Source organism: Oenanthe melanoleuca, chromosome 13 (genome assembly GCF_029582105.1).
Source record: "Oenanthe melanoleuca isolate GR-GAL-2019-014 chromosome 13, OMel1.0, whole genome shotgun sequence".
NCBI lineage: Eukaryota > Metazoa > Chordata > Aves > Passeriformes > Muscicapidae > Oenanthe > Oenanthe melanoleuca.
In genome coordinates, this window is record NC_079347.1 from 4215877 (window position 1) to 4239764 (window position 23888).

Genomic DNA, 23888 nt, shown 5'->3' on the forward strand with positions numbered 1-23888 from the left:
CCTCCAGGACAGGCATCAGTGCCACTGCTGAGCTTTCCATTTACCTCCCCCCTTTGCCTTGCCCTGAGAACTGGGAACTTGGATTCCTGCCCACAAGAAAAAGCCACCAAAGCCCTTCAGATAAGAGGCTTTCTCCTCACAGACCCAGAGGGCACTGCTGCCCTGGCAGCACATCCCTGGGAGCATCCTCCAGCGCCCTGGCCTTGCAGGGAAGGTGGTGGGGATGGCTCCAGGCTGCTCCACGTGTCCCACATGGGGCTGAAGGACCAGCTCTTCCCACAGCCAGGAGCTGGGATGCAAAAGAGACCCTGGCAGGACTGCCTCACCTTTTCAGTCCAGCACAAGATGAAATCGCCCCTCCAAAGCACTCAGGGGTTGGTGTCTGACTGCCTCAGGCTGCAGGGGGAAGGAAAACTGAATTATTTGGGAAGCCAGCATTGCCACCCGTGCTGTGTGCTGGTGGGCAGGGGCACAGCCAGGACAGGCTGAGGCCAAGAGCCCAAAAGGCTGGGAAAGGTCAGAGGGCAAGCACAGGGGTCACAGAGGGAGCAGGGCATGTGGCCAGGATCGATGAGGGGTCCCAAGGCCAGGTCATACCTCAGTGATCCCTGCAGCCTCCCAGCCTGGTTCTGGCCCCCTCTGTGCTGTGGTGACCTGACTGAGCACAGAGCTCCCAGAGGGGCTCACTGGGACCTGGGTCTGCCCCTCCAGCCCTCCCCCAGTGCCACCAGCAGGGACCAGACAGGGGCCACCAGCGCAGGGAGCCACCAGCCCTGGGCAGGGACGGAAGGAAGCGGCTGCTTCCAGCAGAACAGACTTTTTCCATCAGGTGCTCTGTCTCCAGCAGCAGGAGGCAAAAGAAAACAAAAGGCAGGAGAGGAGCAGGACAGGAGGAACCTGCGTGTCTGGATCGTGTAAGCAGCAGTGCCGTGCTGTAAACGCAGAGCTGTGATGGATGTGCGCGCAGGATGTGCCAGACATGCACCTCCCCTGCTCCCCTCTGAACCTCCTGCTGCTGTCCCCCAGCCTCAGAGGAGAGCCAGGCTCAGCTCTGCCTCCCCACACCCAAATCTGACCCAAATCTGTTCCAAATCTGTTCCAAATCTGTTCCAAACCTGTTATCTGCAATCCAAAGGGCGTGATTTACAGCCCTGAGCATCACCCAGCCTGGGGAGGCAGAAGCGCCGCTGGGAGAGCTGGATTAAGGCTGGATAAATAATTTTGTGCATGGAGAGCTGGATTAGGGCTGTATAAATAATTTTGTGCAGTGATGCAGAGCCCTGGGCAGAGAGAGCTCGAGCTGCCAGCGTGGTCACCCCTCCTGGCACCACAATGGGGCAATGCCCCTTCTCTCCTCAGGAAAACCCATCCTGCCTGGATGAGGGTTTTTGGGACAATGGGGGCACAGAAGAGGATGAGTCCTTGTCCCACAGCACCCATCCTGCTCGATGCCAGCAACAAATTCCTGGCCGCCCTGTCCAGCCGTGCCGTGTCTCTGTGTTTATGCAATGGCAGGAGCCGGCAGAATTAAGCACTTTTTGTTTTTCCCTTTTTTGAGAAAGGGGAGTTTAAATTCCCACCAAACAATGTTCTTTTTCCAGCAAGCTTAAAATAAGCCTTTTTGGCTCGGGCGTCTCTGGAGCCGTTGTGCAAATAAGGATGTGAGCTCCGTGCTCTGGCTGGGCCAGCACTACCTGCCAGGGGGGTTTTGGGGGGACATGGGAGGCCCCCAGGCCTGACCCTCCTCCCGCTGCACACAGAGCTGGCTCTGGCCAGGACAGCTCGCTGGAGCTTTGCTTTGATGAGTGGAAAATGTTGCTCAGGCAGAGATAGGGATGAGGCCGTGCTGGAGCCTCCTGCCAGAGCCGCCTGTCTGGCCCCGGGCTGGGCGTGTGCTCAGGTGTGCTGGGGCCTCACAAACCCCATCAGGAGCTGGGTTCTGGAGCAGCCTGCTGCCCAGGGAAGTGGCCATGCCCTGCAGAGTGAGCACCAACAGTGGTGCTGCCCATTGCCCAGTGCAGATGGAGGGGAGTGCAGACCCCACACCAGCAGCTACAGGGACATTCCTCTTGTGGGAAACTGCACAAAGCTGTTTTCTGCCAGCGTGGAGCTGTGGCCTGGCTTCCCCCTGTTCCCTTACCTGCAGTCCCCGTGGTGTGGCCAGCACATCCCTGCTGCCAAGCACGAGCATGGCATGACACCAATGCCCTGCATCTGCTGGGCTGGGGTGGGCTCAGTGGGGGTTATCTGGTAAATGAGCACCTGGGTTTACTCAGGGCAGGTGGAGCTGTTCTTCACAGCCTCTCCTGCCCCATTTGGATCTCCTATCCCCACCTCCAGGCCCTGCTCTCCACCCAAATTTCCCATGGCAGTGTGGCAAAGCGGTGACAGCAGCAGAGATCAGCACGTACAAAACCTGAGAGCGCCTCTCCTCTCTCCTCTGGGTAATCCCCACCCAGGAGAGCCCTGGGGGGGCTTCCAGCACTCCAAGCCCAGCACACCCTGCTCCCTCAGGGATGGCACAGCAGCCAGGATGGGAACAGGGAGCTCTCCTGGCCATCACCCAGCCTCCCCATCCCAGCCCGTTCCCCTGGGCGAGACCAGTGGGGAAAAGCCTCCCTCACCCATTCCCTCCTCCCCCAGCTTATCAAATTTGGCCATGTCTGCAAAGGCCTGGTTTCCTTTTCACCAAAAAAGATCAAAACTGGGTAATTGGCTGCCGGCACAGATGCCTCTGCGCCTGTCTCATGTGTAAACAGCATTGCCGAGCGCTGACACAACGCAGGGGCCGCGGCACACGCGGGCGCCCCGGCTGCCACCAGCCCTCCTGGGCTGCCACAACTGGGGGTGAAGTCGCTGGGTGCAGGCAGGAACTGGCTCAGCACCCCAAAAAAAGCTGGTGGCCAAAGGCTGGGTGCTGCTGTACGCCTGAAGCACAGGCAGGTGGTTGCAGGGCTCCTCTGGCAGGTCCCGAGGTGACAAACGGGACACTCGGTGCTCAGATCTCAGCCCAGGGGACAGCAAACCTCTGAAACGCTGTGCTGGGGCTGTCCTTGGGGACGGTAACGTGGGCTGGGAGCAGGGCTGGCAGGAGGAGGGGGACAGCCTGAGCTGGGGCTGCAGAGATCTTTACCCTGCTTATGGGGTTTTCTAAAGGCACAGCTCATGCACTGGGAAAAGGAGGTGGAAATTTCCCTCTGCCCTACAAAGCTCAAATCCCTGGGGATGCACAGTGGGGCGGGAGGAGAAGAGAAACATCCAGCGCTGCCAGCAAAGGAGCAGGACAGAGCCCGGGAGCGTGGGGAACAGCGCCGGGCATCAGCCTGAGGCTGGGCTGGAGGGGAGGAGAGAGGGATGCAGGGAGGGATGGAGGGGCGGAGGGATGGAAGGCAGGATGGAGGGGAGGAGGGATGCAGGGAGGGATGGAGGGGGGAGGGATGCAGGGAGGGATGGAGGGCGGGATGGAGGGGCGGAGGGATGGAAGGCGGGATGGAGGGGCGGAGGGATGGAGGGAGGGATGGGGGGCGGAGGGATGGAAGGCGGGATGGAGGGGCGGAGGGATGCAGGGAGGGATGGAGGGGCGGAGGGATGCAGGGAGGGATGGAGGGGCGGAGGGATGCAGGGAGGGATGCAGGGAGGGATGGAGGGGCGGAGGGATGCAGGGAGGGATGGAGGGCGGGATGGAGGGGCGGAGAGAGGGATGCAGGGAGGGATGGATGGAGAGGAGGAGGGATGCGGACGGGAAGGACGGAGGGCTGGGAGCGCTCGGGTGGCGGACAGCACCATCGCGTGGCGCTTGACCGCAGGGACAGCGACAGCGCAGAGCAGGGGTGCAGTGCCATTCCCTGTCCCCAGGACGGGGAATTACAGCCAGCACCCCCGTGCCTCATTTCCCCCCACCGCAGCACCCTGCACCCCGCGGTGCTTGGCTCTGGGGGGACAGAGCAGCACCCACCGACACCCAGCACCCCGCAGAGCCACGGCCAGCTGCGGGCACAGCTGCTGTGTCCCCGTGGCAGCAGCTGGAGGACAGAAGGGGAAGGGTTTGGGGACAGACTGACACGGGGTACAGGGATACCATCAGAACGGTCTGGGGGCTCCTGGGGACAGCTGGTGGTGGCACACAGGTGACAGTGGGCTCTCAGCCCCAGGTCACCTGCTCACCGTGCAGGACACAGCCACCCCTGCTCCTCCTGAGAGCCCCTGCTCTGCCAGCCCATCAGCCGTGCCCTTGCAGCTCTGCCAGGGCTGTGACCGTGCTGGTGACACCAACAGAGCCCAAACCTCCTCCCAGAGCTGTTATTGCCAAGAGAGCCCCTCAGGGCTGCCTGCTCCGGAGGGGACCCGCCGCTGACCACAGTCGCCACCACCAGGGAGCCAGCGCCTGGGGCGGCGACGGGTGGCCGAGTCCCAGACCACGCTGGCCCCCTGCCCTGTCTGCTGCGAGGCTCCCTGGCACCTTGGGGACCGGACACACCTCTGGCTGGGCACAGCCAGGGGCTGGGGCTTTCCCTTTTTAGCTGCCTGGCTCGCAGGGACCGGCCACACGGCAGGACAGCGGCCATGGAGAGGGCTCCAAACCTGGTAGGTAGCTCAGGGCTTGCTCCTCGTTTTCCTTCTCTAAGAGAATTATTTGCATGCTTGTTTACCTGGGGTTATTTGCTGTGCTCTGCCAGGGTGAGGATGCAGCAGCCTGGGAGAGCAAAGCCACGCCAGGCCAGCCGGACAGTCCGGCTCCAGCCGGGGAGAACAGCCCTGGCCGAGCCCTGCCTGCCCCAGAGCAGGGTCTGGGGCTGCCTGGGCCACTGCAGGGATGAGAAAAGCAGGGAGCAGGACTACAGAAAGCAACTTTGTTCCCTGCTGGGCAGCATGCCGGGTGGCAGCACAGGGCTGCTCAGCCCGGAGAGGCTGGAGGGAGAAGGGAAGGAAGAAAACATCTTTTCTCTCTCTGTCCTCAAAGCACAGAGGGAGGGAGAGGAGGGTTTGGATAAAGATCCCATTCTTGACTGTCTCATCTCTGTAAGGCTCCTTTTAAAGCAGAGGCTGCCCAGGTACAGCCCCAGCTGGGTCCCTCCCTGTGAGATGACACAGCTGGGCAGTGAGGGGACCGGGCACAGCTCGGGCAGGGACAGTTTGGGCAGCAGGAAATGCCAGCTGCAAGCAGGGTGAGGGGCAGAGACACATCAGCTCATCATGACCGTGTGCCCACCACAACTGCAAACTGCACTCAGGTGTTTCTCACCTGCAGGCCAGCACTGCCTTTGGGCATTGTATGTGCCACCCCCAGGTCAATGTGGTCCTGCCATCACCTGGTGACCCCTGGGAGGAAGCAGAGCCATGCCAGTCCTGCAGCCCAAACAGCCACTCACCATCCTCCTTCCTCCTCAGCTTCTCCTCTGCATCTTCACCTTCGCCATGGTGCTGGTTCCCGAGGCCAAGGACCAGAGCAGGGCAGCCAAGGGCAGGAGAAGGGGCCTGGCCCGGGCACCCACAGCCCCCCCTGGCCTGGCCTGGGCCCCCGATGAGCCCTACAGCAGCATGGCAGAGTACGAGCACAGCATCCAGGACATGGTGCGCCAGCTGAGGAACGGCTCCGAGCCAGGGGACACCAAGTGCCAGCTGAACCTGAGGCTCTGGAGGTCCAACAGGAGGAGCCTGTCCCCCTGGGCCTACAGGTGAGCTTGGGGCCAGCACGACATTGCACAGCCTTGGGGCTCTGCTGGGAGTGCAGGCTGAGGTCCCTGAGTGTCCCCAGGGATGGGACACCCTGAGTATCTCCAGGGCTGGGACCCCCTGAGTGTCTCCAGGGCTGGGATCCCCTGAGTGTCCCCAGGGATGGAACCCTCTGAGTGTCCCCAGGGATGGGACCCCTGTGGGGTGCTGGTGGAGAGCTTGGGGCTGCAGGGCTGGTTCCATGAGGGCATTTCCCAGGTTCCATGTGCACATTTCCCGAGTGTCCCCAGGCTGTGCTGGCTGCTGGAGGCTGTGCTGCAGACCCCATTCCACCCACTGCCCCCATCACCATCCCTCCAGCCTTGCTGTGCTTTCCTTCCCCTCCAGGATAAACCACGACTCCACACGGATCCCAGCAGACATCCCCGAGGCCCGGTGCCTGTGCACTGGCTGCATCAACCCCTTCACCCTGCAGGAGGACCGCAGCATGGCCAGCATCCCCATCTACAGCCGGCTGCCCGTGCGCCGCCGCCTCTGCCCCCGCCCCGCCCCGCGGGCCCACGGCCCCTCGGGCAACAAGTGCCACAAGAAGTACCAGATGGTGATGGAGACCATCGCTGTGGGCTGCACCTGCATCTTCTGAGGCTGCCAAGCTTCCCCCTGCAGCTCCCTGTGGCTGTCTAACCAGCTTGCTCTTGCTTCCCCGGCTTGCCCAGCCCTTGGGAGAGGCCACCTGGCTGGGCATCGGGGTGAGGGGAGGTCCCTGTGCAAGAGATCCTCAAAATTCCCCTGCAGACTGTCAGCCTCAGCTCCAGCAGCTGCCTTGGGGTCACCCAGTCCCAGACACTGACTGCCCCCAGCCCCCAGGAGGAGCTTGGCTATGGGCTGGGGGAGACAGGGAGCCATGGTCCCTCTGGCTGAGCAGGATGAGGATCAGGACCAGGACCAGGCCCCTTCCCTCCCCAAAGTCCCCACTTCCCTTTGTTTGCTCCATTGCTGCAACAGCTCCAGCAATACCCTGCCCTGTTGTCCTTCCCCCCTCCCATCCTTCCCAGTCCTTCCCAGTCCTTTCCAGTCCTCCCCAGCCCTCCCCTGCCCTCCCCCAAGTTCCTCTGTGCCAGGCTGGGCAGTCCAAGGAGTGGGGAGAGCTGCTGGTGGTTTGGGCATCTTCTGAGGTCTCAATAAAGTGCATTGCTGGCCCTGGTCTGAGCTGCCCCTCTGCCCTGCCCAGCTTCTCCCACTGAGGCTCTTCTGCTCCCCAAGCACAGGCCTGGACACCCCTAGAAACACAGAGCACCTGGCAGGACCTGGGACAGCCCTCCTGCATCCCTGGGGCACAGGAGCAGGGTTGGGCTCCAGGCACAGGAGGGGCTGTGGGATCTCCTGCCCTACCTGTGAGTTTCCCAAGGGCAAAGCCAGGAAGGCAGGAGAGACTGCTGGGAGCTGGGAAGCTCAGGGTCCTGAAAGCCCCCCAAGACCCCTCCCAAACACAGTGACCCTTTTTCAAGAGAAGGCACAGGCTCCTTTCCAGTTGAGCCTGGGAACAGGCAAACTGAGGCACACGGCACAGACACAGCAACACTGGGCAGGAACTGTATTCCTGAAGGCCTTCAAGTCACTGGGACACTGTCCCTTGTCCCCCAGCCCCCCTGGCCTCCCCAAGGCAATAAATACTCCCCTAGGCTACCCCACACCCAAGCTCCTGTCCCACCACCCCTGCCGGGCATCACAGCTCCGTCTTCACCTTGTGCATCAAGTCCTTCTGGTCGATCTTCTCCAGCTCCTGGTGCCAGCGGTTGTAGGCCAGCAGGGCCACGTTCTTGGCAGCCACGGCCACCATCTCCATGGAGCTGGCCAGCCACTCCACAGCGCTGAGGTAGAAGAGGCTGTCGTGCAGCACGACGGGCGGCAGCGCCCTGGCGGCGTCGTAGCGGGGGTAGCTCTGCCACTCGGCCACCTGCACCGAGTAGTAGGACCTGAAGAGGGTCTTGAGCTGCTGCTTGTCCAGCGGCTGCCGGGACAGCACGCGCCACACGGCCGCCTCCTGCGGCTGCTTGCGCCGGAACGCCGCCGACACGTTGACGGGGCAGACGTTGTCCATGGCGTGGAAGAACAGGTCGGGGGTGTCGGTGGTGAGGATGCTGGTGAAAGGGAACAGCTTGGGGTCGGGGAAGCCGAAGTAGGAGGAGTTGAGGTAGCCGTGCACCACGGAGGTGACGGAGGGCTGGAAGGCGCCGGGGAAGTCGGCGATGGGAGGGTCGAAGTTCTCGAAGGTGAAGTTGCTCCTGCTGGGGTGCAGAGGAGTTGTCACCACCACCATGTCGTAGAAAGCTGAGCCCTGGCCTTCGCTGCTCTCGTAGTGGAGCTGGTACAGGGCTCTCCCCTCTGAAAAGAGACAGGGGACAGTCAGGAGAGGCCTTGAGACCAGTTAGTGCTGCTCTGACCCTCCTTCTTCCAACCTGACCTCCATCCCCTCCATCCCCAGCACACACCAGTGCTGGACCACAGCACCTGATAGCTATGGATGAGTTGCTGATGCCTTAAGGTGGCAAAAAGGCTTCATTAAGACTCTGAGAAAATGTTTCCAGAGAAGCTTAGCCTAGTGGGGACAAAGAGGACTGGGGAAACACAACCCACATCCCAGGACCCCAGATATTCTTCTGCTGTGGTGGAAGGGGGAGCGAGCCTTCAACCAGGCTGGTGTCACAGGAGAACCTGATGGACCTCAGGAGGGAGGGAGGGCAACCTCAGGGCTGAGGTTGGTGCTGCAGGGTCCCCACTGGATCAGACACAGGGAGAAGGGCAGACCCTCAAGCCCTCTCCCAAATGCCTCACCAGGACCAGGATGCCCTCCAGCCACAGCATTCCCACGCTGCCACCACCAACCTCCCACCCCTGTCCCCAGGCTCACCTGAGCTGTGCAGGGAGATGCCCGTCACCCTGGCTGAGATGACATTGGCTTTGGTCAGCTTCAGCAGACCTGAACACACCAGCTTATTCCCTCCTTCCACCGCCCAGGTGCTGCCCTGGGCTCCCGCCAGCGACATGGCCCCTGCAGAGAGGAAGAGGAGGGTGGCTCCACAGCCTGGGGACACCGAGCGGTGTCACACAGCAGGAGGAGGTGGCTTCACCTGCGAAGGCGGGCACCAGCACGGACTGGCCGTAGCTGGAGCGCAGCACGGCAGCGATGACATCGTCCACGAAGCGCTGGGTGACACCGACCTCCAGCAGGGACTCGGCCACCGAGCGCTGGGTCATGTTGACGAAGGCCTCGCCCCCCAGCGAGCGCAGCAGCTCCTCCAGGCTGGAGAAGGCGTAGCCGTGCGCCTGGTACTTGTAGATCCTGGAGGGGACGGCAGCAGCTGGCAGCAGGTGACACCCCAGCGCCAGGGAAACCCTCCCCAGCCCCACGGGCTCTCCTACCTCATGAACTTCTCCATCACCTCCTCCACCCACATCTGCAGGCGCAGGAAGCTGATGCCATAGTGCCACCAGAGGCGGAAGAGGTTGAGCAGGTACCAGTCGGTCTCCTCCAGGACGAAGTGCTCCCCGCTGAAGATGGCGCTTTTCCCGGCCACCTCCCGCCGGTGCTTGAGGCCTGTGGGAGCACAGGGACCACGTGTGGCTGTCCCTCCCGGGAAGGGCCAGCACTGGACATGTCCCAGCAGGAAAATGGGTAAAGATGCTCATGGAGGAGCATCAGGAATGAGAGACCCCAAGGCATGGGTTCCCAGCCACATCATGGTGTCTCATGGAGCTGCTGCTGGGAGGAGTTTGTGACCAACCCCCAACACCAATTCCACCAGGGCCCCCTGATGGTGACCAGCCCATCCATTTCTCTCTCTCCAAGGCACAACAGGGCAGGAGTGCACGGGCAGCAAGGGGATCACCACATGCCTGGAGTGCCAAGCTGGGCTGGCAGAAACCCTCCCCACTACCCTAAGCACAGACCCCGGGGGTGCCCAGTCCCCCGGGACGCCCAGTCTCACCCAGGATCTTGACGAAGTCCTGCATGTGGAGGCTGAGGGCGTGGATGGAGGCTCCCCGGCTCTCATACTGCTGCTTGTTGACGGTGACGGTGGCCAGGCGCCCGCCCACGCTCGCCGCCTCGTACACGTCCAGCTGCACCTGCGGCCCGAAGTGCTGCTGCAGGAAATACGAGGCGGCCGAGCCCCCCAGCCCGGCGCCCACCACGGCTGCGGGCGAGAGCAGCGAGAGGCCGGGTCAGCAGCGCCCCGGGGCCGTGGTGGGGAACGGGGATGCGCGGGGATGGGGATACAGGAATGGAGATGCCAGGATGGGGATGCGGGATGGGGATGCGCGGGGATGGAGATGCCAGAATGGGGATGCGGGATGGGGATGCGGGATGGGGATGTGGGGATGGGGATGCGGGGATGGGGATGCGGGGATGGGGATGCGGGGATAGGGTGCACATCCCCTCCGCCGCGCAGGGGTGCGGAACGCTCTGTGCCGGCCCCAGCGGGGCAGAGAGGCGGCCCGGTGCTGCCGGCCCGCTGCTGCCGGCCCTCTCCGTGAGCTCCTGGTTGCCCACCCCCGCCACCCCCCGCGTACCGATGGAGCGCGGGGCGGCGCGGGCGGCGGGCGCGGCCGGGAGCGCGGCCAGCAGCGCGGCCAGGGCCGGCAGCAGCGGCAGCGGCAGCGGCAGCGGCAGCGGCAGCGGCAGCGGCAGCGGCAGCGGCAGCGGCAGCGGCAGCGGCAGCGCGGCGGGCGGCGGGGCCATGGCGAGCGGAGCCGAGCCGAGCAGAGCGGGGCCGGCAGCGCCCGCCCCGGCCCGCCCCTCCCGCAGGCTCGGCCCCCGCGCCCCCCGCCCCGCCCCGAGCCCCGCACGGCCCGGAGAGGCGGCACCGAGGGGATGGCGGTGCTGGAACCCACGCGCGGTGCGAGCATCCCGCTGCTCCTCACACGCATCTCACGGCGGGAAGCAGCCCCGAGCTGCCCCGGTAGCACCGCCGATTGCCTGTGCCCCCTGTGATGGTCACAGAGATGCGAGTTGCTGGGTCCTGCCTGCCTCATGCAGCAGAAAGGGCGTTTCAGGCTTTCCGTCTCGGACTTTCTGCCCTGGGCAAAATAAGGTGCCTGACAGCGAGAGGTTTGTGCCAAGGGCATCCCCACGGGAGCCCGCTGCTACTCGGATTACAAAGGCTGAGCAAAAAATTCTCCAACAGGTTGGACGTGTAATTACAGAGCCAGAGCCTGCTCCAGCCCAGGGCTGGCTCCTTACCAAGGGACAGAATTTTGTTTGAGAATCTACCACTTGAACTTTGTCTCCGGGAAACACAACACAAGCACAGGCCCCTTCCTTTCCCCAGCCAGGAGCCACTCCAGACTTCCTGCACAGGGAGCACAGACAAAAATTACCCTTGCTCAGCTCCCCCTCACAATGGGCAGAATCCCACTGAGAGGGGGATTTGGGATTTTGATCTTGAGCAGCTCAAAACACAGCACACAAATATCTTTGCAGCTTTTAACAAGCTCTTACTTAACCAGCCTGACTTCCCCAGGGCTGTGGGCGACCAGAAATGTGCTGTGCACACAGCAGGGCTCCCAGGCAGGTCAGCACTGCTCCCAGTCCCCACCCAGCTTCCACAAGTTCTGGAATATCATGCTATAAGCAAAATGCTTTGCCCCAAGCTCCGAGGCTTTTCTGCAGACGGTGCTTTGAGAACTCCCAACTCTCACTGTTGCTGCAGAGAAAAACCAGCAGAGCCAGAAATTGCCTAATGCAGCGGCAGGATTTCCTGGGCTGGGGTGGTTACACCAAACAATGCCTGTGCATTTCAGCAGGATGAGGAAAAGCCCCTGTAATGGGCCATCACCCCTGCATCGGGGCTGGCTTTGCTGGCAGATCTTTAGCACGGAAATATTGATCTCACCCTCATAAAGGCTATTTGTAAATGGTCTTTTGCAAATGCTTTTTATTGCAGGGAGAAGTGCCCGGGGGCATCCAGAGCTCCGGGAGAACAAGGCCCAACCCACGCACGGCAAAAGCAGGAATGGAGGCCCAGCTGTTTTTGAAGAGTGAAATCTGTTACAAACACACCCTTAGAGAGAAAGCCTCGTCTTTTCTCCCACAAATCCCCAAAATCACAGCCTGCCTGTGGGTACCACAGTGTGAGTGCACCCTGTAAATTAACCCACTCTTAACTGCACTGCTGCACAGCACAAACAGGCAGCAGAACCAAGCAAAGATAAACCCAGATATCCAAATTTCAGCTGTTGGCAGAACTCTGCTGAACCAACCACCACCAGAGGCTGGCAGAAAACATTTCTCTCCACAGTCATCCAGGAACAGACACAGGAGAAAGTGTGGAAATAGCATGAACTGACATACTTGGGCAGGTTATCAGTGCAGAAATCACTGACATCAACCCTGTGTGTGAGCATTTCTGGGAGTCCTCCTAAAGCATCGTTAATAAAATGTTCAGCCAAATGCTGCTGTGGCCTTTTCACAGACAATGGGATCAGGAACAGCAAGAAACCTGCCAATGTGAAGTCCCAGCTGGCTGGAGTTGGAATGAGCAGCAGTTTGGGGCAGGGAAAAAGGCAAGAGAAGTCACTGCAATTCTTCTGTTTTATTAGCAAATGGACAGTATCTGGACATGTAAAGGAAATCAGCCATTTCCAACATCAACTCCAATGTCCTTGTCAATTCCTTGCACTGTTCCCACATGTCTCTTTCATACAGCCAGAACCTTTGGGTACACAAAGAACACAGAAACACACAAAAAATACAATATATACATGTTTTTCTCCCACCTCAATGGCCTTAGATTTTTGGAGATTAGCAACACTTTGTTTGTTTGACTTTGCAAGTAATATCAAAACACCTCAAGTTTTAAAATAAAAAAATACTACAGTATTCACAATATAAAACTTAAATACTTTTTTTTTTTTTTTTTTTTTTTTAATTAAGGGACTGCTAAGAGCTGTTAGTGATCACAGCTCTTCCAACATTTCATTCTGCACTGCTCCTGGTGAGAGTTCAGATCTTGCCATGCTCATGACAGTGTCACTGGAGACTTGTCCAGATGTGGAAATGGCTAAAAGGTACATGACATTTCCTCTACTCTGCTATTCCTGCCCTGTTCATGTATTTCTGTGTTTTATTCAACAGTCACTGGATAAAGAGACTGCAGAGAAGCAGCTCATGGGTCAGTCCCCTCCCTGCAGGAGTTATAGAAACAGGGCAGAAAAGGCAGCAAGAACTAAGGAGAAATTCAACTCACCCTTCCACAATCTCATCCAGGACAAAAAAAAAAAAAAAAAAATCATTAAGTGTGCTTGAAAGGCAAAAGAATCAAAATTTACCGGGGAAATCTGGATTCTGTGATGGAATCCAGGTTTGGTTATTTCATTTTCACTTCACCTTTCAAAGGAAGCAGAAACTGGGACTAACAACAGCTACAGGATTTATCTCTTTGGTAACATCTGTGAGTCTCTCAGCATTGGCTCAATTTCACAGGAATCATTAAACCTGACAGAATCCTGTAGAAATTTCGTAGGTTTGACTGGGAGAAGAACTTGGCCCAAATTAAGCAGGGCCTCTGTGAGGGTGGGAAGGGCTGCATCCCTCAGACCCCTGCTGTAGCCACACTGCAGAGCCTCAGAGAGAGCAGAGCCAGACATGAAGCTGAATAAATCATCCCTCAGTACAGACAGAAGGTCTGGAGTGCATTTTAGGGTATTTCCTTAAGGCAGAAGTGGGTGAGCACTGGCTGAGGAGACAGGCAGAGCTGGCAAACCCAAGTTGGACTGAGTGGCTGTAACGTTTTTTTCACAGTTCAGTGGCTCCATGGGTGAGTTTAAGGATTTGGATCCCATCACTCCTGCTCACACCCAGCTGCAGCCTCTCTGTGACACAAAACTGTCCCTTGTGTAAAATACCTGTGCTTCTGTTGGGTTCCTTACAACTGAAGTTTCACTTTCAAAGTTGGTTCCCAGCTCTCCCCTGACACTGCAAGACTCAGCTGATACAGCAGGGGCTGCAGAGGCAGCAGAGACCCCACTGCTCCATCCAGCTGAGCACATGGGTTCCTCACCATGGAGGAGGAACAGCCACATTTCATATCTTACTCATTCTTCTCTGGAGAAACAGCATACCCTGGTGACCTGCTCAGCACAAATGAATAAAAGTCCTGTTTATCTCTGAAACTTCCAAACACACAATAATAAAAGAAACTGAACAAGAGGTTTTCCCATCATCTAAAGCTGCCAGAAGTGCTGTTTCAGGGCTGAAATCTCCACAGAACCTACTGCACAGAGGCACAAACCCAGATTCCAAAAAGGATCACTACAGACCCACACCACAGCTGCCACTACATGGAGCAGGTTAGAAATGTGCAGGTTCCTTAAATTTCTGGGATGCCAAGCCACTAACTGCCCACAGTCTCCCCAGGTGAAAGACTGTCAATATTAAAGGCTGTGACAATCTTGCAGTCCACCACAAAAGGGTTTTTCAGCTGAAGCCTGCAAATGAATGGGAGAAGAAGAAATTTTCTTCCAAACCAGGGATGACATCCACTCTAAGTAAAGCATTTTTGGAAGTGCATTTGTCAGGTTATGGAACCAATTCCAGAAAGTAAAAAGGAAGGAATGAACAAATCAGTAAGAAACAACCTGAAAACCAACCATTCCTGGTTTTGTGGCTGTATCTGTTCTTCTGTCATTTGACTGCTTGCTGCTCTGCAAAGGGTTAACTTCTGATCCTCCTCAGTGACTGCATCCTTTCAGCTGAGATAAATGAACTCCCAGGCAATAAGGCCAGTGGGAAATACATATGTGCTGTGACAACAACATGCCTCCAACCAGGAGGACAGCTCGAGGTCAGCTTTCACTTCCTCAGCCTTCTGCTTCTCTTGTTTTCTTGCCACTGCTGCTAAAATTGTTTCAAGGGCACTTGAGACTTTGGAGCAGAGATTTTTTTTCTCCTTAAGCCCAAAAGGTTTAATATTTACCAGGATCATTGAAAGTAGGATCAGAAGTGGATTGGAAGTTGGTGTAATCTGAGGATCTCTACTGGAGAGCTGAGAAAATAGAACAGTCCAGATTTCCTGCTTAAGGGCACAGCTCCATTTTGCCAGCAGCTGCAATAAAGAGCACATAGTTTATCATGCTTGAAAGCTGCACAAATACCCATCAGGGAAGAGAAATTGCTCTCCTCTAAAACATACATTTAGGTTGGAGATTAAGAGATGTGAGGACAGTTTTGTGGCTCCAGCACAAATCACCATTCCCTGTTTTACCTTTGGGAACCAGGAGTCAAGCTGGAATTTTACCTGGAGAAGGGTTATTAACATTAGTGTGACTGAACAACTGAATTCTTTTTAAACCCTCATCTCCCTTCAACTCTAGTACAACAGAGATTCCATGAATTCCAGATTGTTTTCCTGAAGCAATGTAAGAAAAAGCTGCCCCTAAATGTCATTTCAAGTGATCATCTTCACCCCATCCAAGGGTCTGGGGACAAGGGAAGACATCAAATCCAGGTGATAATAATACTCATCCATCCCTCTGGACTTTTCCCAGTGCTTTGCACATGAAAAGCCTCACCACATCCTTGTGAGGTAGGTCAGTATTATTACAGTCCTTTAATACAGCTGTGGGAAGTGAAGCAGAGAAGTTCCTGGACGCCACTGCAGGAGTCTCCCTCAGAGATGGAACAGAGAGACAAGAAGAGATTTCCCTTTCTCTTCTCTCTTCTCCATACAAACCTTCATGGAGAACTGAGCAGAGAAAGGGGCTGCACATTTCTGACAGCAGCACTCCTACTGCTACTCCACAGCCTCCATTTAGCATTATTAAATACACAAGTACCTCAGAACCAACGGCGACCCCGAAACCGTGCCACGACACAAACCCAGCTCAATAAATAAGTAAACACATGCAGCTGTGACTGTCCCCAGCTCAGCCAGGTCCCAGCTGGAGCAGCTGAAGGCACATCACTGGTGTGCCTCCACGGCCACGCCGACCAGCGCGTGCCTGATGGTGCGGCCGTGCAGTTTGTAGCCGTCCTGCGTCACCAGCGCCACCGTGCCGGGCTGCATGCCCTCGGCTGGCACGTGGCAGATGATCTCGTGGTCATAGGGGTCGTACCTGCCCCCCACAGGGTTCATCTTCTGCAGGCCATGCTTGGCAAAGACACTCTGCAGCTTGGCCTCGATCAGGGAGAGGCCCTCGTAGATTTTCTTCAGGGTGGGGTTGGGATCGCTGGGCTCCGCCTGGCCCGCAGCGCTCTCGGCTGTCTTCTCCAGGATGTCTGCTACCTCTACCAGGTCCCTGCAGAAACTCTGGATCCCTGCAGGAAGGAAATTAAGCTTACAGAGCATCCAGAGCTCCAGTAGCAAGGACAAAGTCACAGTGGTTTGAAGGCAGCTTTAAAGCTGCTCATTGATTTGAAGTTAATCGAGCGAGAGCAGGCGGTGCCTTCTGATTCCTGGAACCAAAGCTTCAGCATTAAGAGTAATCTAAAGACTCCTCAGACCAAGGTATATGCAGGAAATGCACATCCATACCATGAACATTTATATAATTGTTACTCCTGACAAAGCAGAGCATTAATGTCTCACTCCAAGCAGTGTTTTGCAGCTCAGATTTGTCATTTAGGACTCTGTTCCCAGTCCCACTGACATAATTTTGTCACACAAATGCCCATTCCACAGGGAACAAACACAATGGGGGGAAGCAAAAACAATGCATGGCTATTCAAAAGCACAAAATCCCCAATTTATTCATAGCTTAAAACCATTGTGGAAGGACTGGACCAAAATGGTCCCTGGGTCGGTCATGAAAAGCCAGGCAGGTTTTGTCATTAGAAAAATGGGGTTAGACTGGCTGCATTTCCAGCAGTGGTTTCTTGCACAGTGCAGAAATTCCAGGAAAAGCAGCCTCCCTCAGTTCCATATATGTCATAACTCCCTGAGTGGAATGACACATTAGGAAAACAGAGAAAATGAGGCAACAGTCAGGTGCTGTCTGCAGCTGTACATGTGAACAGGCACAGAACAAAGGGAGAGGAAGGAGATGCAGAAAGGAGCAGACTGAAGCCCAGAAATTGCCACTCATTTCACGGAATCAGAGTCATTCAGGCTGCTCAAGACCTTTAAGATCATCAAGTCAGCACTGCCAAGGCCACCACTAAACTGTGTCACTGAGTCTCTTCAGCACCTCCAGGGATGGTGTCCCCACCTCTTCCCTGTGCCAGTGCTTGGCAACACTCTCAGTCAAGAAATTTCTCCTAAAATCCAATCTAAGCCTGAGGCTGTTTCCTCTTGTCTTACCTCTCATCAATTGGGAAAGGAGACTAACCCCACCTTGCTATGATCTCCTTTCAGATGTTCCTCTTATCTACAGATCTTCAAGTCTCACTCTGTGAGCAATTTCTAACAAAGAACTTATTTTTTCTTCCTGCAACACATATCAAATCCCAAGAGCTCAAAAAACCCTCTCAAAATCAATCATGCTGTTGTTGATTATCCCCAGTCTCAGCAGCCATTTTCTAGCACCATGGGTGGAAGGTAAGAAAATACAGCAGCTCTAATTTCAAGGCTGTTAGAATTAGCTAACAATTAATCTCTTGAAATTCATGCATTAAGGACAAAAACAGTTTTTCATTCTCAGAGATGGTTCTGGCACAGTGCAATGCCTGAACAGCACTTTCTTCCCCCTTCACCTGCTTCTGCTGCCAAAGCTACAAATCCAGCTCGTTTTACTGATGCTAAAATATTTCTTTTAGGGGTTTTAAACATCTAATCTAGAGATTGACAACTACTGCCCCAGGATGCATCCACCTCCAATGAACTGAAGCAGAGGAGGCTGTTAATATAGTAAAGGAGATCACAACCTGATGACACAGCTGAGTGTAAAATACACCCTGCCAGAGCCAATCCTCAGCACACAGCAGAGCCTGCATTTTCAACCAAGTCAGCAGAATTAAACTCAGCTGCACTGGGACTATTTAAAATAGTCACAATTCTGTGATTCTGTAAACCTGATAGGACAGGACACTGCTGGACACAAAGAAAAAATAGTGATTAAGCCCAGATATCAAGAGTTCAGGCTAAATATCACAGAAGGCTTTAAAATAAATCAGGCAGGGCAGGACAGGGGGACAGAAAAGCTGCTGATCAATGTTTTCTGCTCAGGCAGGCAGGCCAGTGCAGTAAGCACAGCTCTTCTGCTCACCAAAGAGTTTGGCATCTTCCACAAACTTCTGTGTTCTCCTCCGGACGTTCTCGGAATCTGCCAAAGCTTTTCGGTACCTCTCCTGCAAGCACAGAGGGACACATCAGAGCAGGAGGAAAACCCCTTCCTCACACTGCAAACCCCTCAGAAAAAAAAGAAAAGGTTGTGCTGGGTTCCTGAATTTTCATACAAAGCCAAGTTCTATTGATTAACCAAAAAATGAACTCCCTCAGAAGACCCAAAAATACTCTGGGCACTGAATGACTGAATTCCTGGCCAGGCACTGTCAGGCTGTTGCTGAGAGCTCCTTTCTCCAGCAGGCAGCTCTGACAGCTCATTTCTCACTCAGTGCAGGGTGCTCAGGGTGATTATCTCCAGAACAGCCCCAGTGCTGTGGTATTTAATCCCCACCTCAGTCACATGTGTTCTTCAATATAGAACCTCATTTCCATGGGCACTTCCCTTCTTGGATAATCTGGATCCAGTGTGACATAAAGTCATTAAGGAGTGTCCAAAGGAGGGGCAGGAGGATGGTGAAAGGCCTGGAGGAGCAGCTGAGGGCACTGGGATGGTTCAGATGGAGGAGACCCAGGGGAGACTCCTTGGGGTCTGCAGCTCCAAACTCTGTGACAGTGACAGGGACAGCACCAGGGAAGGGCTGGAGCTGGGCCAGGGAGGTTCAGGGTGGATTTTGGGAAAGGTTTCTTTCCCCAGAGGTGCTGGACCCTGCCCAGGCTCCCCAGGAAATGCCGGAGCTCCAGGAGTGTTTGGACACTGGTCCAGGAATGCCCAGGATGGGATTTTGGGGCTGTGCAGGGCCAGGAGCTGGACTGGATGATGCTGTGGAAATTCAGGATATTCCATGATTCTATGCCAACATGTGACACTAATCAGCACAAAGCTACTGCCACAAGGCTGTGCAAGAAGTGACCAGCTCCAGCACACAGCTTTTCCTGCCAGGATCACAGAGTCAGTGCCCTGCTGCTCTCAGTTGGTGTTTTGGGGAAGGCAAGGTAGAATTTTACCCTCACACTCAGGGCACAGCTGCTCTGTGTGTATCACAGCATTTAGGGAAAAATCCAGGGCTGAAAACCAGACCAAACCAAGAGGACTGAAGCAAAGGCATCCAGCAGACTCACAGTTAGATCTCGGACCTGCTCCTCCAATTTGATGGCTTTGTGCTCCAAGGCACAGTCAGAGAGGGGGTGCTTGGGCTCCTCACTGGGCTCCTCTGGGCCACACTCGTCTCCTGTACTTCTCTGCTGAGCTGCAGTGCTGAAAGCACAGGGGGACCCTCTGAAATACAAACTAGGGACAAAGAAACAAAGCTGAGTTAACTTCAGGGTCAATGAGAATTCAAGATTAGTGTCATTATTAAAAGCAGGCTCTCTTAAAAGAGGTACACAGGATTCTAGACACAATTTTAGTTCTTTTCAGAAAACACACAATCAGCAAAGAAACACAAAGAGGTGTTTTTAAATTATTTTATTTTAGACTAACATGGCACACGGAAGCTTTACACCACTTCTTTGGCATACCTTGAAAAGAGTCAGATTTTTGCAGAAACACTGAATAAATGAGGTTGGAAAATACCTTCAAGACCACCAAGTCCAACCTGTGCCCAATCCCCACCTTGTCACAGGCCCAAGGCCCTCAGTGCCACATCCAGTCATTCCCTGGACACTTCCACCAGCTCCCTGGTCTCTTCCATCATAAATAATCCTGTGATTCCCTGATTATGTTTCACTCTCCCTCCTCCTTCCTTTTACAAACCAACCTAGACAGGGCTCATTCCTGCCAGAGATTTGTATCTGCCCAAAGACCACCAGCATCTCCTCCCACCCCGTGTTTAGCAGCCCAGATGTTCCCTCATTTAAATTTAAATCCTTAATACCAGGTTGTTAAATGTCCCACAGCACTAATAACAAACTTCCTTTCCCCACCTGAGGACATTTGCATGTGCAGTTTTTATTAAGTGGGTACTTAAAACATCATCTGTATGTCAAATCACTCCTTTTCAACAAATCATGTGCAAAATACAAACCTGGAAGTGCTTTCTCTACTTAAACTTGCTCTGGAGTAGGATGTTACTCAGACCAATCTTTAAAGAACCATCTGGGTTCCAGGAATGCCAAAACAGGAAAAAAAAAACCCACATTTCATCCCTGGCTGCTGTTTGGGGCACAAGACCCCATCCTGAATGATGTTTAAGTTTCCTGTCACATTTATTTTATTGACTGATTAACAGCACTTTAAAAGTAGATTAAACTATAGGGGTGGAGAGAGCAGGACCCCTTCACCAAGCCTTCAAAAAACTCAATCTGAGGCTTTCTTTGCACATAAAAATGTCCATGGGAAGCACCAGCTACAAGCTTTATCCTTTATCATCTCACATTTCATTTCAAAGAACTGCAGGGATGGAAATCAGCCATGCCACAGATGGACCAAAGAACCTGAAACACAGCTGAGAAATTTCACTGGGCCCCTCAGAGGTGAAACTTCTGTGTTTTAAAAATAGGCAGTGCAGCTCAGTGAACTCCTCTGCAGCCAAGAAGGCAAAGCTGGTGAGGTATTTCCCTCTGCCAGTGGTTGCAGTGCAGGGATGGGTGTGTTCTGCGTGGGAGAGGGGCATGGAGGAGCCAGTCCCAGCTGCCTACGTGGAGCAGGGAGCTGCCTGCATGGACTCCTCTCTGCAGCCTCTCAACCCAAATCCCAAATCCCAGAGCTCCCCCCGTGCCCTGGCTGTCACCTGCTGCCTGGAAAAGTTATGGCCAAGAAATCCCAGCCTGACTCCAAAGGGAATTCTTGGGGTTTGTTATGCAGGGTTGAAAATGCAGCTCAATTTACTCCTTCCTGCAGGATGAAAGGAATCCTCCCCAGCAAGTGGCAGGAGATATTTCCAGGCTGTCCACTGACTGGGCTGCATCTTCTAAAGGCTGGTTTGATCACAGCTGCCCTAAAAATAGGCATGGATCCCACGGGAGGAAGCTGACACATCCTGAAGGGACAGACACGTGGAAGCCGCGGGGTGCGTGTGAAGGGGTCACACAAACTGGTGTCACAGAAGGATTTACAAAGCCATGTCACAAAGAGCCAAAGAGATAAGGAAGAGCAGAGAAGCTGATTGCAGCCATATGGCTTAAGCCAATTGTCCTTCAAGATGAATATTTCAGTGATGAGAGGGGGTTTCTGGTCAGAGGTACAGCGGTGTCACCTCTTTCTGGAGCATCCTAAAAAGCGACAATCAGCTCTCTCTGAACTGCAAGGGTCCTTCCCCACCCCTCTGGAACACTCCCAAATCACTCATGACAAAGCACTGGAGTGCTGAGACACACAGAAACATCTGCACTGCTTTGGAGGAAATCTAATTACTGCCAATTCCTCTGTGCTGTTTCATCAGGGAGTGACTCCGGAGATAATCCAGGGCAAGGAGGGGACTGTCCCGCTCTGCTCTGCACTGGGGTGGCCTCACCTCGAGTGCCAGGATGTAACAAAGACCTAAAGCTCTCTGACAGTATCCAAAGATGGTGAAAGACTCACTGCACCTGTTTTAGGGGGGCAAAGCACACCCACATAAGGGGGAGAATTTCCTGACATGCATCTACATTTAGTCCCAAACACAGCTGCCTCTGTGATGTGCTGCAGGTTTATTAAATTACATTTAAATAGTCTTTTGGTGATGTTTCTCTTCTAGACACAAGAAAAAAAAAAATTAACAGCATTTTGGCTTTTTTTCTTTTCACCTGGCCACAGTTCACTCAAATAACCAAAGCACCTTTATGGGTTTCTCTTTTTTAAGCCGTATTCCATGATGTAGAAAAGCATGAGTGGACACTGTTCCTCTGTCTTAATATTGACAGAATAAAATGGATTCTCTTCCTGCGACCACCCAAATCACACTGATAGCACATGTTCTGCCTTACCACCAAAACCAAAACCCGAGCAGCACATTAAACCCGTAATTAATGATGGCTCAGCCGGGCGAGACCCAGAACCCACCCACAGCGGCAGGAAACCACCTCCCAAAGTGACTTACCGAACGCGGAAAAGCTTTGCCTTAAAAATTAACATTAATTTACGGCCCCAAAAAAATCACTTTTCCAGGCAAAAGAGCTTTGTTACCGGGGGTTATCGTGAGGAGCAGAGAACGGCAATGTGGGGTTTTGGGGGTGAGATGGGAAGAGCGGGGGAGAGGATAGAGATGGGTTGGGATCTGCTGTGGATTCGGTTTGGGGTCCGGGTCTGGCTGTGGGCTCGGGATCGGGGTCTGGCTATGGAATAGGGTTGGGATCTGGCTGTGGGTTCGGTCTGGGGTCTGGGTCTGGCTGAAGGTTCGGGATCGGAGTCTGGCTATGGAATAGGATCGGGGTCTGGCTGTGGGTTCGGTTTGGGGTCCAGGTCTGGCTGTGGACTCGGATCGGGGTCCAGATCCGAGCCAAGGTTGTGGCTGGGGTCCGGCTCTGGCTCTGGATCCGCTCCCGGCGCGGCGCCCGCCCGGGCCCGGCCCCGCGGCGCTGCCACGTCTGTCCCCGACACCCCCGCGGCTCCGGGCCACCTCTGTCCCCGCTGCCCGGTCCCACCCGCCCCACGTACCTGCCTGTGCCCGCTTTACCGGCCTCGGGCAGCAGCGCCCTGAGGCGCCGCAGGGAGCGGGCGGCCATGGCCCCGCGCGGACCGGCCGGGAGCGGCGAGGAGGCGGCAGCCGCGATGAGCCCGCGTCAGGGCGGAACTACAACTCCCACACGGCCCTGCGAGCGGGATGAGGGATGAGGGGAAGGCGGGGATGGGCCCGTGTCAGTGCGGAACTACAGCTCCACACTGCCCTGCGAGCGGGATGAGGGATGAGGGGAAGGCGGCGATGAGCCTGTGTCAGCGCGGAACTACAGCTCCACACTGCCCTGCGAGCGGGATGGGGGATGAGGGATGATGAGAAGTCAGAACTACAACTCCCACAAGACCATGCGAGCGGGCTGAGGGATGAGGGGAAGTCGGAACTACAACTCCCACAGGGCCCTGCGAGCGGGCTGAAGGCGGGAAGGGAAGGAGGGCGTGAGGGGGATGCTCCGCCCGCCGCCGCCGCACACGCCGCTCCGGGGTGCCGGGACTCGGCTCCGGGCAGAAGGGACCGGGATTCTGGGGTTTGATTCCGGACACAGTTCATGTGCTCCAAAACTCGGACCTGGACACGCGGCACCGTCTCCCGGGACTGGGAGCCGGACAGGTGGCCCATGGCCACCGTGGTCATTCTGAGGGGACGGTTAGACAGGGGCAGGTGTGGGACTTGTGTGTCCTCCAAGGTGTCCTTAGCCAGGTGTGGAGCAGCGTGACGCTGTCACCACCCAGCGCAGTGACACCAGGATTCCCTGTGAGTGTCCCCAGGTGTGTCCCACATCCCCCGGGTGTGTCCCTGGACTGAGCTCCGGTGTGCCAAGGATCAGACCTGGACACCCAGCACTGTTCCCTGGAGCTCAGCCCTGGACACAGCTCCATGCCCCTGGGACTCGGACCTGGTCCTGTCCCCAACAGTCTGGACCTGGACACCTGAACACAACTCCAGTCCCCCTGGCTCGGACATGGGCACACAGCTCTGTCCCCACAGGGCTCAGAGCCGGACACAGCTCAGGTCACCCCAAGACACAGCTCCTGATGCTGGCAGGGCGGGTTAAGGGGTGATAACAGAAGAGGTTTCACCTCTAGTTCAGGAAAGGACTGAGACTGCGAGTGTTCCTTACCCGTGGTGAACAAACATCAACCAAAACCTTGGCCAAAGCTGCCGACAATTGTGGGCTACCCCGTGTGAAGGATGAGGGGGAACGGCTTCAAACTGCCAGAGGGCAGGGTTAGATAGGAGATTGGGAAGGAATTCTTCCCTGTGATGATGCTGAGGCTCCGGAACAGGGTGCCCAGAGAAGCTGTGGCTGTCCCTGGATCCCTGGAAGTGTCCAAGGTTTAGAGCCTAGAGGAACCTGGGATAGTGGAAGATGTTCCTGCCCCTTGGAATGAGATAAGCTTTG

The 23888-nt window shown here is 55.6% G+C and overlaps 3 protein-coding genes across 4 annotated transcripts; 1 reads left to right on the top strand and 2 right to left on the bottom strand.

The window, feature by feature from the left end:
* The first annotated feature begins 3762 nt into the window (after nucleotides 1-3762).
* On the top strand, nucleotides 3763-6877 carry IL17B (interleukin 17B). Its single transcript, XM_056502654.1, has 3 exons — nucleotides 3763-4584; nucleotides 5389-5675; nucleotides 6061-6877. Exons 1-3 carry the CDS (start codon nucleotides 4564-4566, stop codon nucleotides 6314-6316), a joined length of 564 nt encoding a protein of 187 aa, XP_056358629.1. The 5' UTR covers nucleotides 3763-4563; the 3' UTR covers nucleotides 6317-6877.
* Nucleotides 6878-7257: 380 nt separating this feature from the next.
* Nucleotides 7258-10336, bottom strand: PCYOX1L (prenylcysteine oxidase 1 like; the record flags this gene model as incomplete). The annotated part of the gene is made up of 6 exons (XM_056502681.1): nucleotides 7258-8058; nucleotides 8585-8725; nucleotides 8805-9016; nucleotides 9097-9271; nucleotides 9663-9869; nucleotides 10246-10336. Coding segments are annotated over 6 exons (1485 nt in total), but the record flags the coding sequence as incomplete, so codon positions are not given.
* A 1911-nt stretch (nucleotides 10337-12247) lies between these two features.
* On the bottom strand, nucleotides 12248-23160 carry GRPEL2 (GrpE like 2, mitochondrial). 2 transcript variants are annotated; one of them, XM_056502653.1, is made up of 5 exons: nucleotides 22468-23156; nucleotides 19014-19182; nucleotides 17875-17956; nucleotides 15787-15988; nucleotides 12248-14777 (listed from the first exon to the last, which is right to left on the bottom strand). In XM_056502653.1, exons 1-5 carry the CDS (start codon nucleotides 22533-22535, stop codon nucleotides 14669-14671), a joined length of 630 nt encoding a protein of 209 aa, XP_056358628.1. In that variant the 5' UTR covers nucleotides 22536-23156; the 3' UTR covers nucleotides 12248-14668. The 2 variants fall into 2 exon arrangements, with proteins under 2 accessions (XP_056358628.1, XP_056358625.1); XM_056502650.1 differs by having other exon boundaries at nucleotides 12248-15988; nucleotides 22468-23160.
* Between the last annotated feature and the right edge of the window lie 728 nt (nucleotides 23161-23888).

Coding starts and splice junctions, on each gene's coding strand:
- IL17B (XM_056502654.1), top strand. CDS start 4,564: ATGGAGAGGGCTCCAAACCTG. Junction 4,585..5,388: donor TGGAGAGGGCTCCAAACCTG/GTAGGTAGCTCA, acceptor CTTCCTCCTCAG/CTTCTCCTCTGCATCTTCAC. Junction 5,676..6,060: donor CTGTCCCCCTGGGCCTACAG/GTGAGCTTGGGG, acceptor CTTCCCCTCCAG/GATAAACCACGACTCCACAC.
- GRPEL2 (XM_056502650.1), bottom strand. CDS start 22,535: ATGGCCGCCCGCTCCCTGCGGCGCCTCAGGGCGCTGCTGCCCGAGGCC. Junction 19,183..22,467: donor GGTAAAGCGGGCACAGGCAG/GTACGTGGGGCG, acceptor CTTTGTCCCTAG/TTTGTATTTCAGAGGGTCCC. Junction 15,989..17,874: donor GGAAGATGCCAAACTCTTTG/GTGAGCAGAAGA, acceptor TCCTTCCTGCAG/GGATCCAGAGTTTCTGCAGG.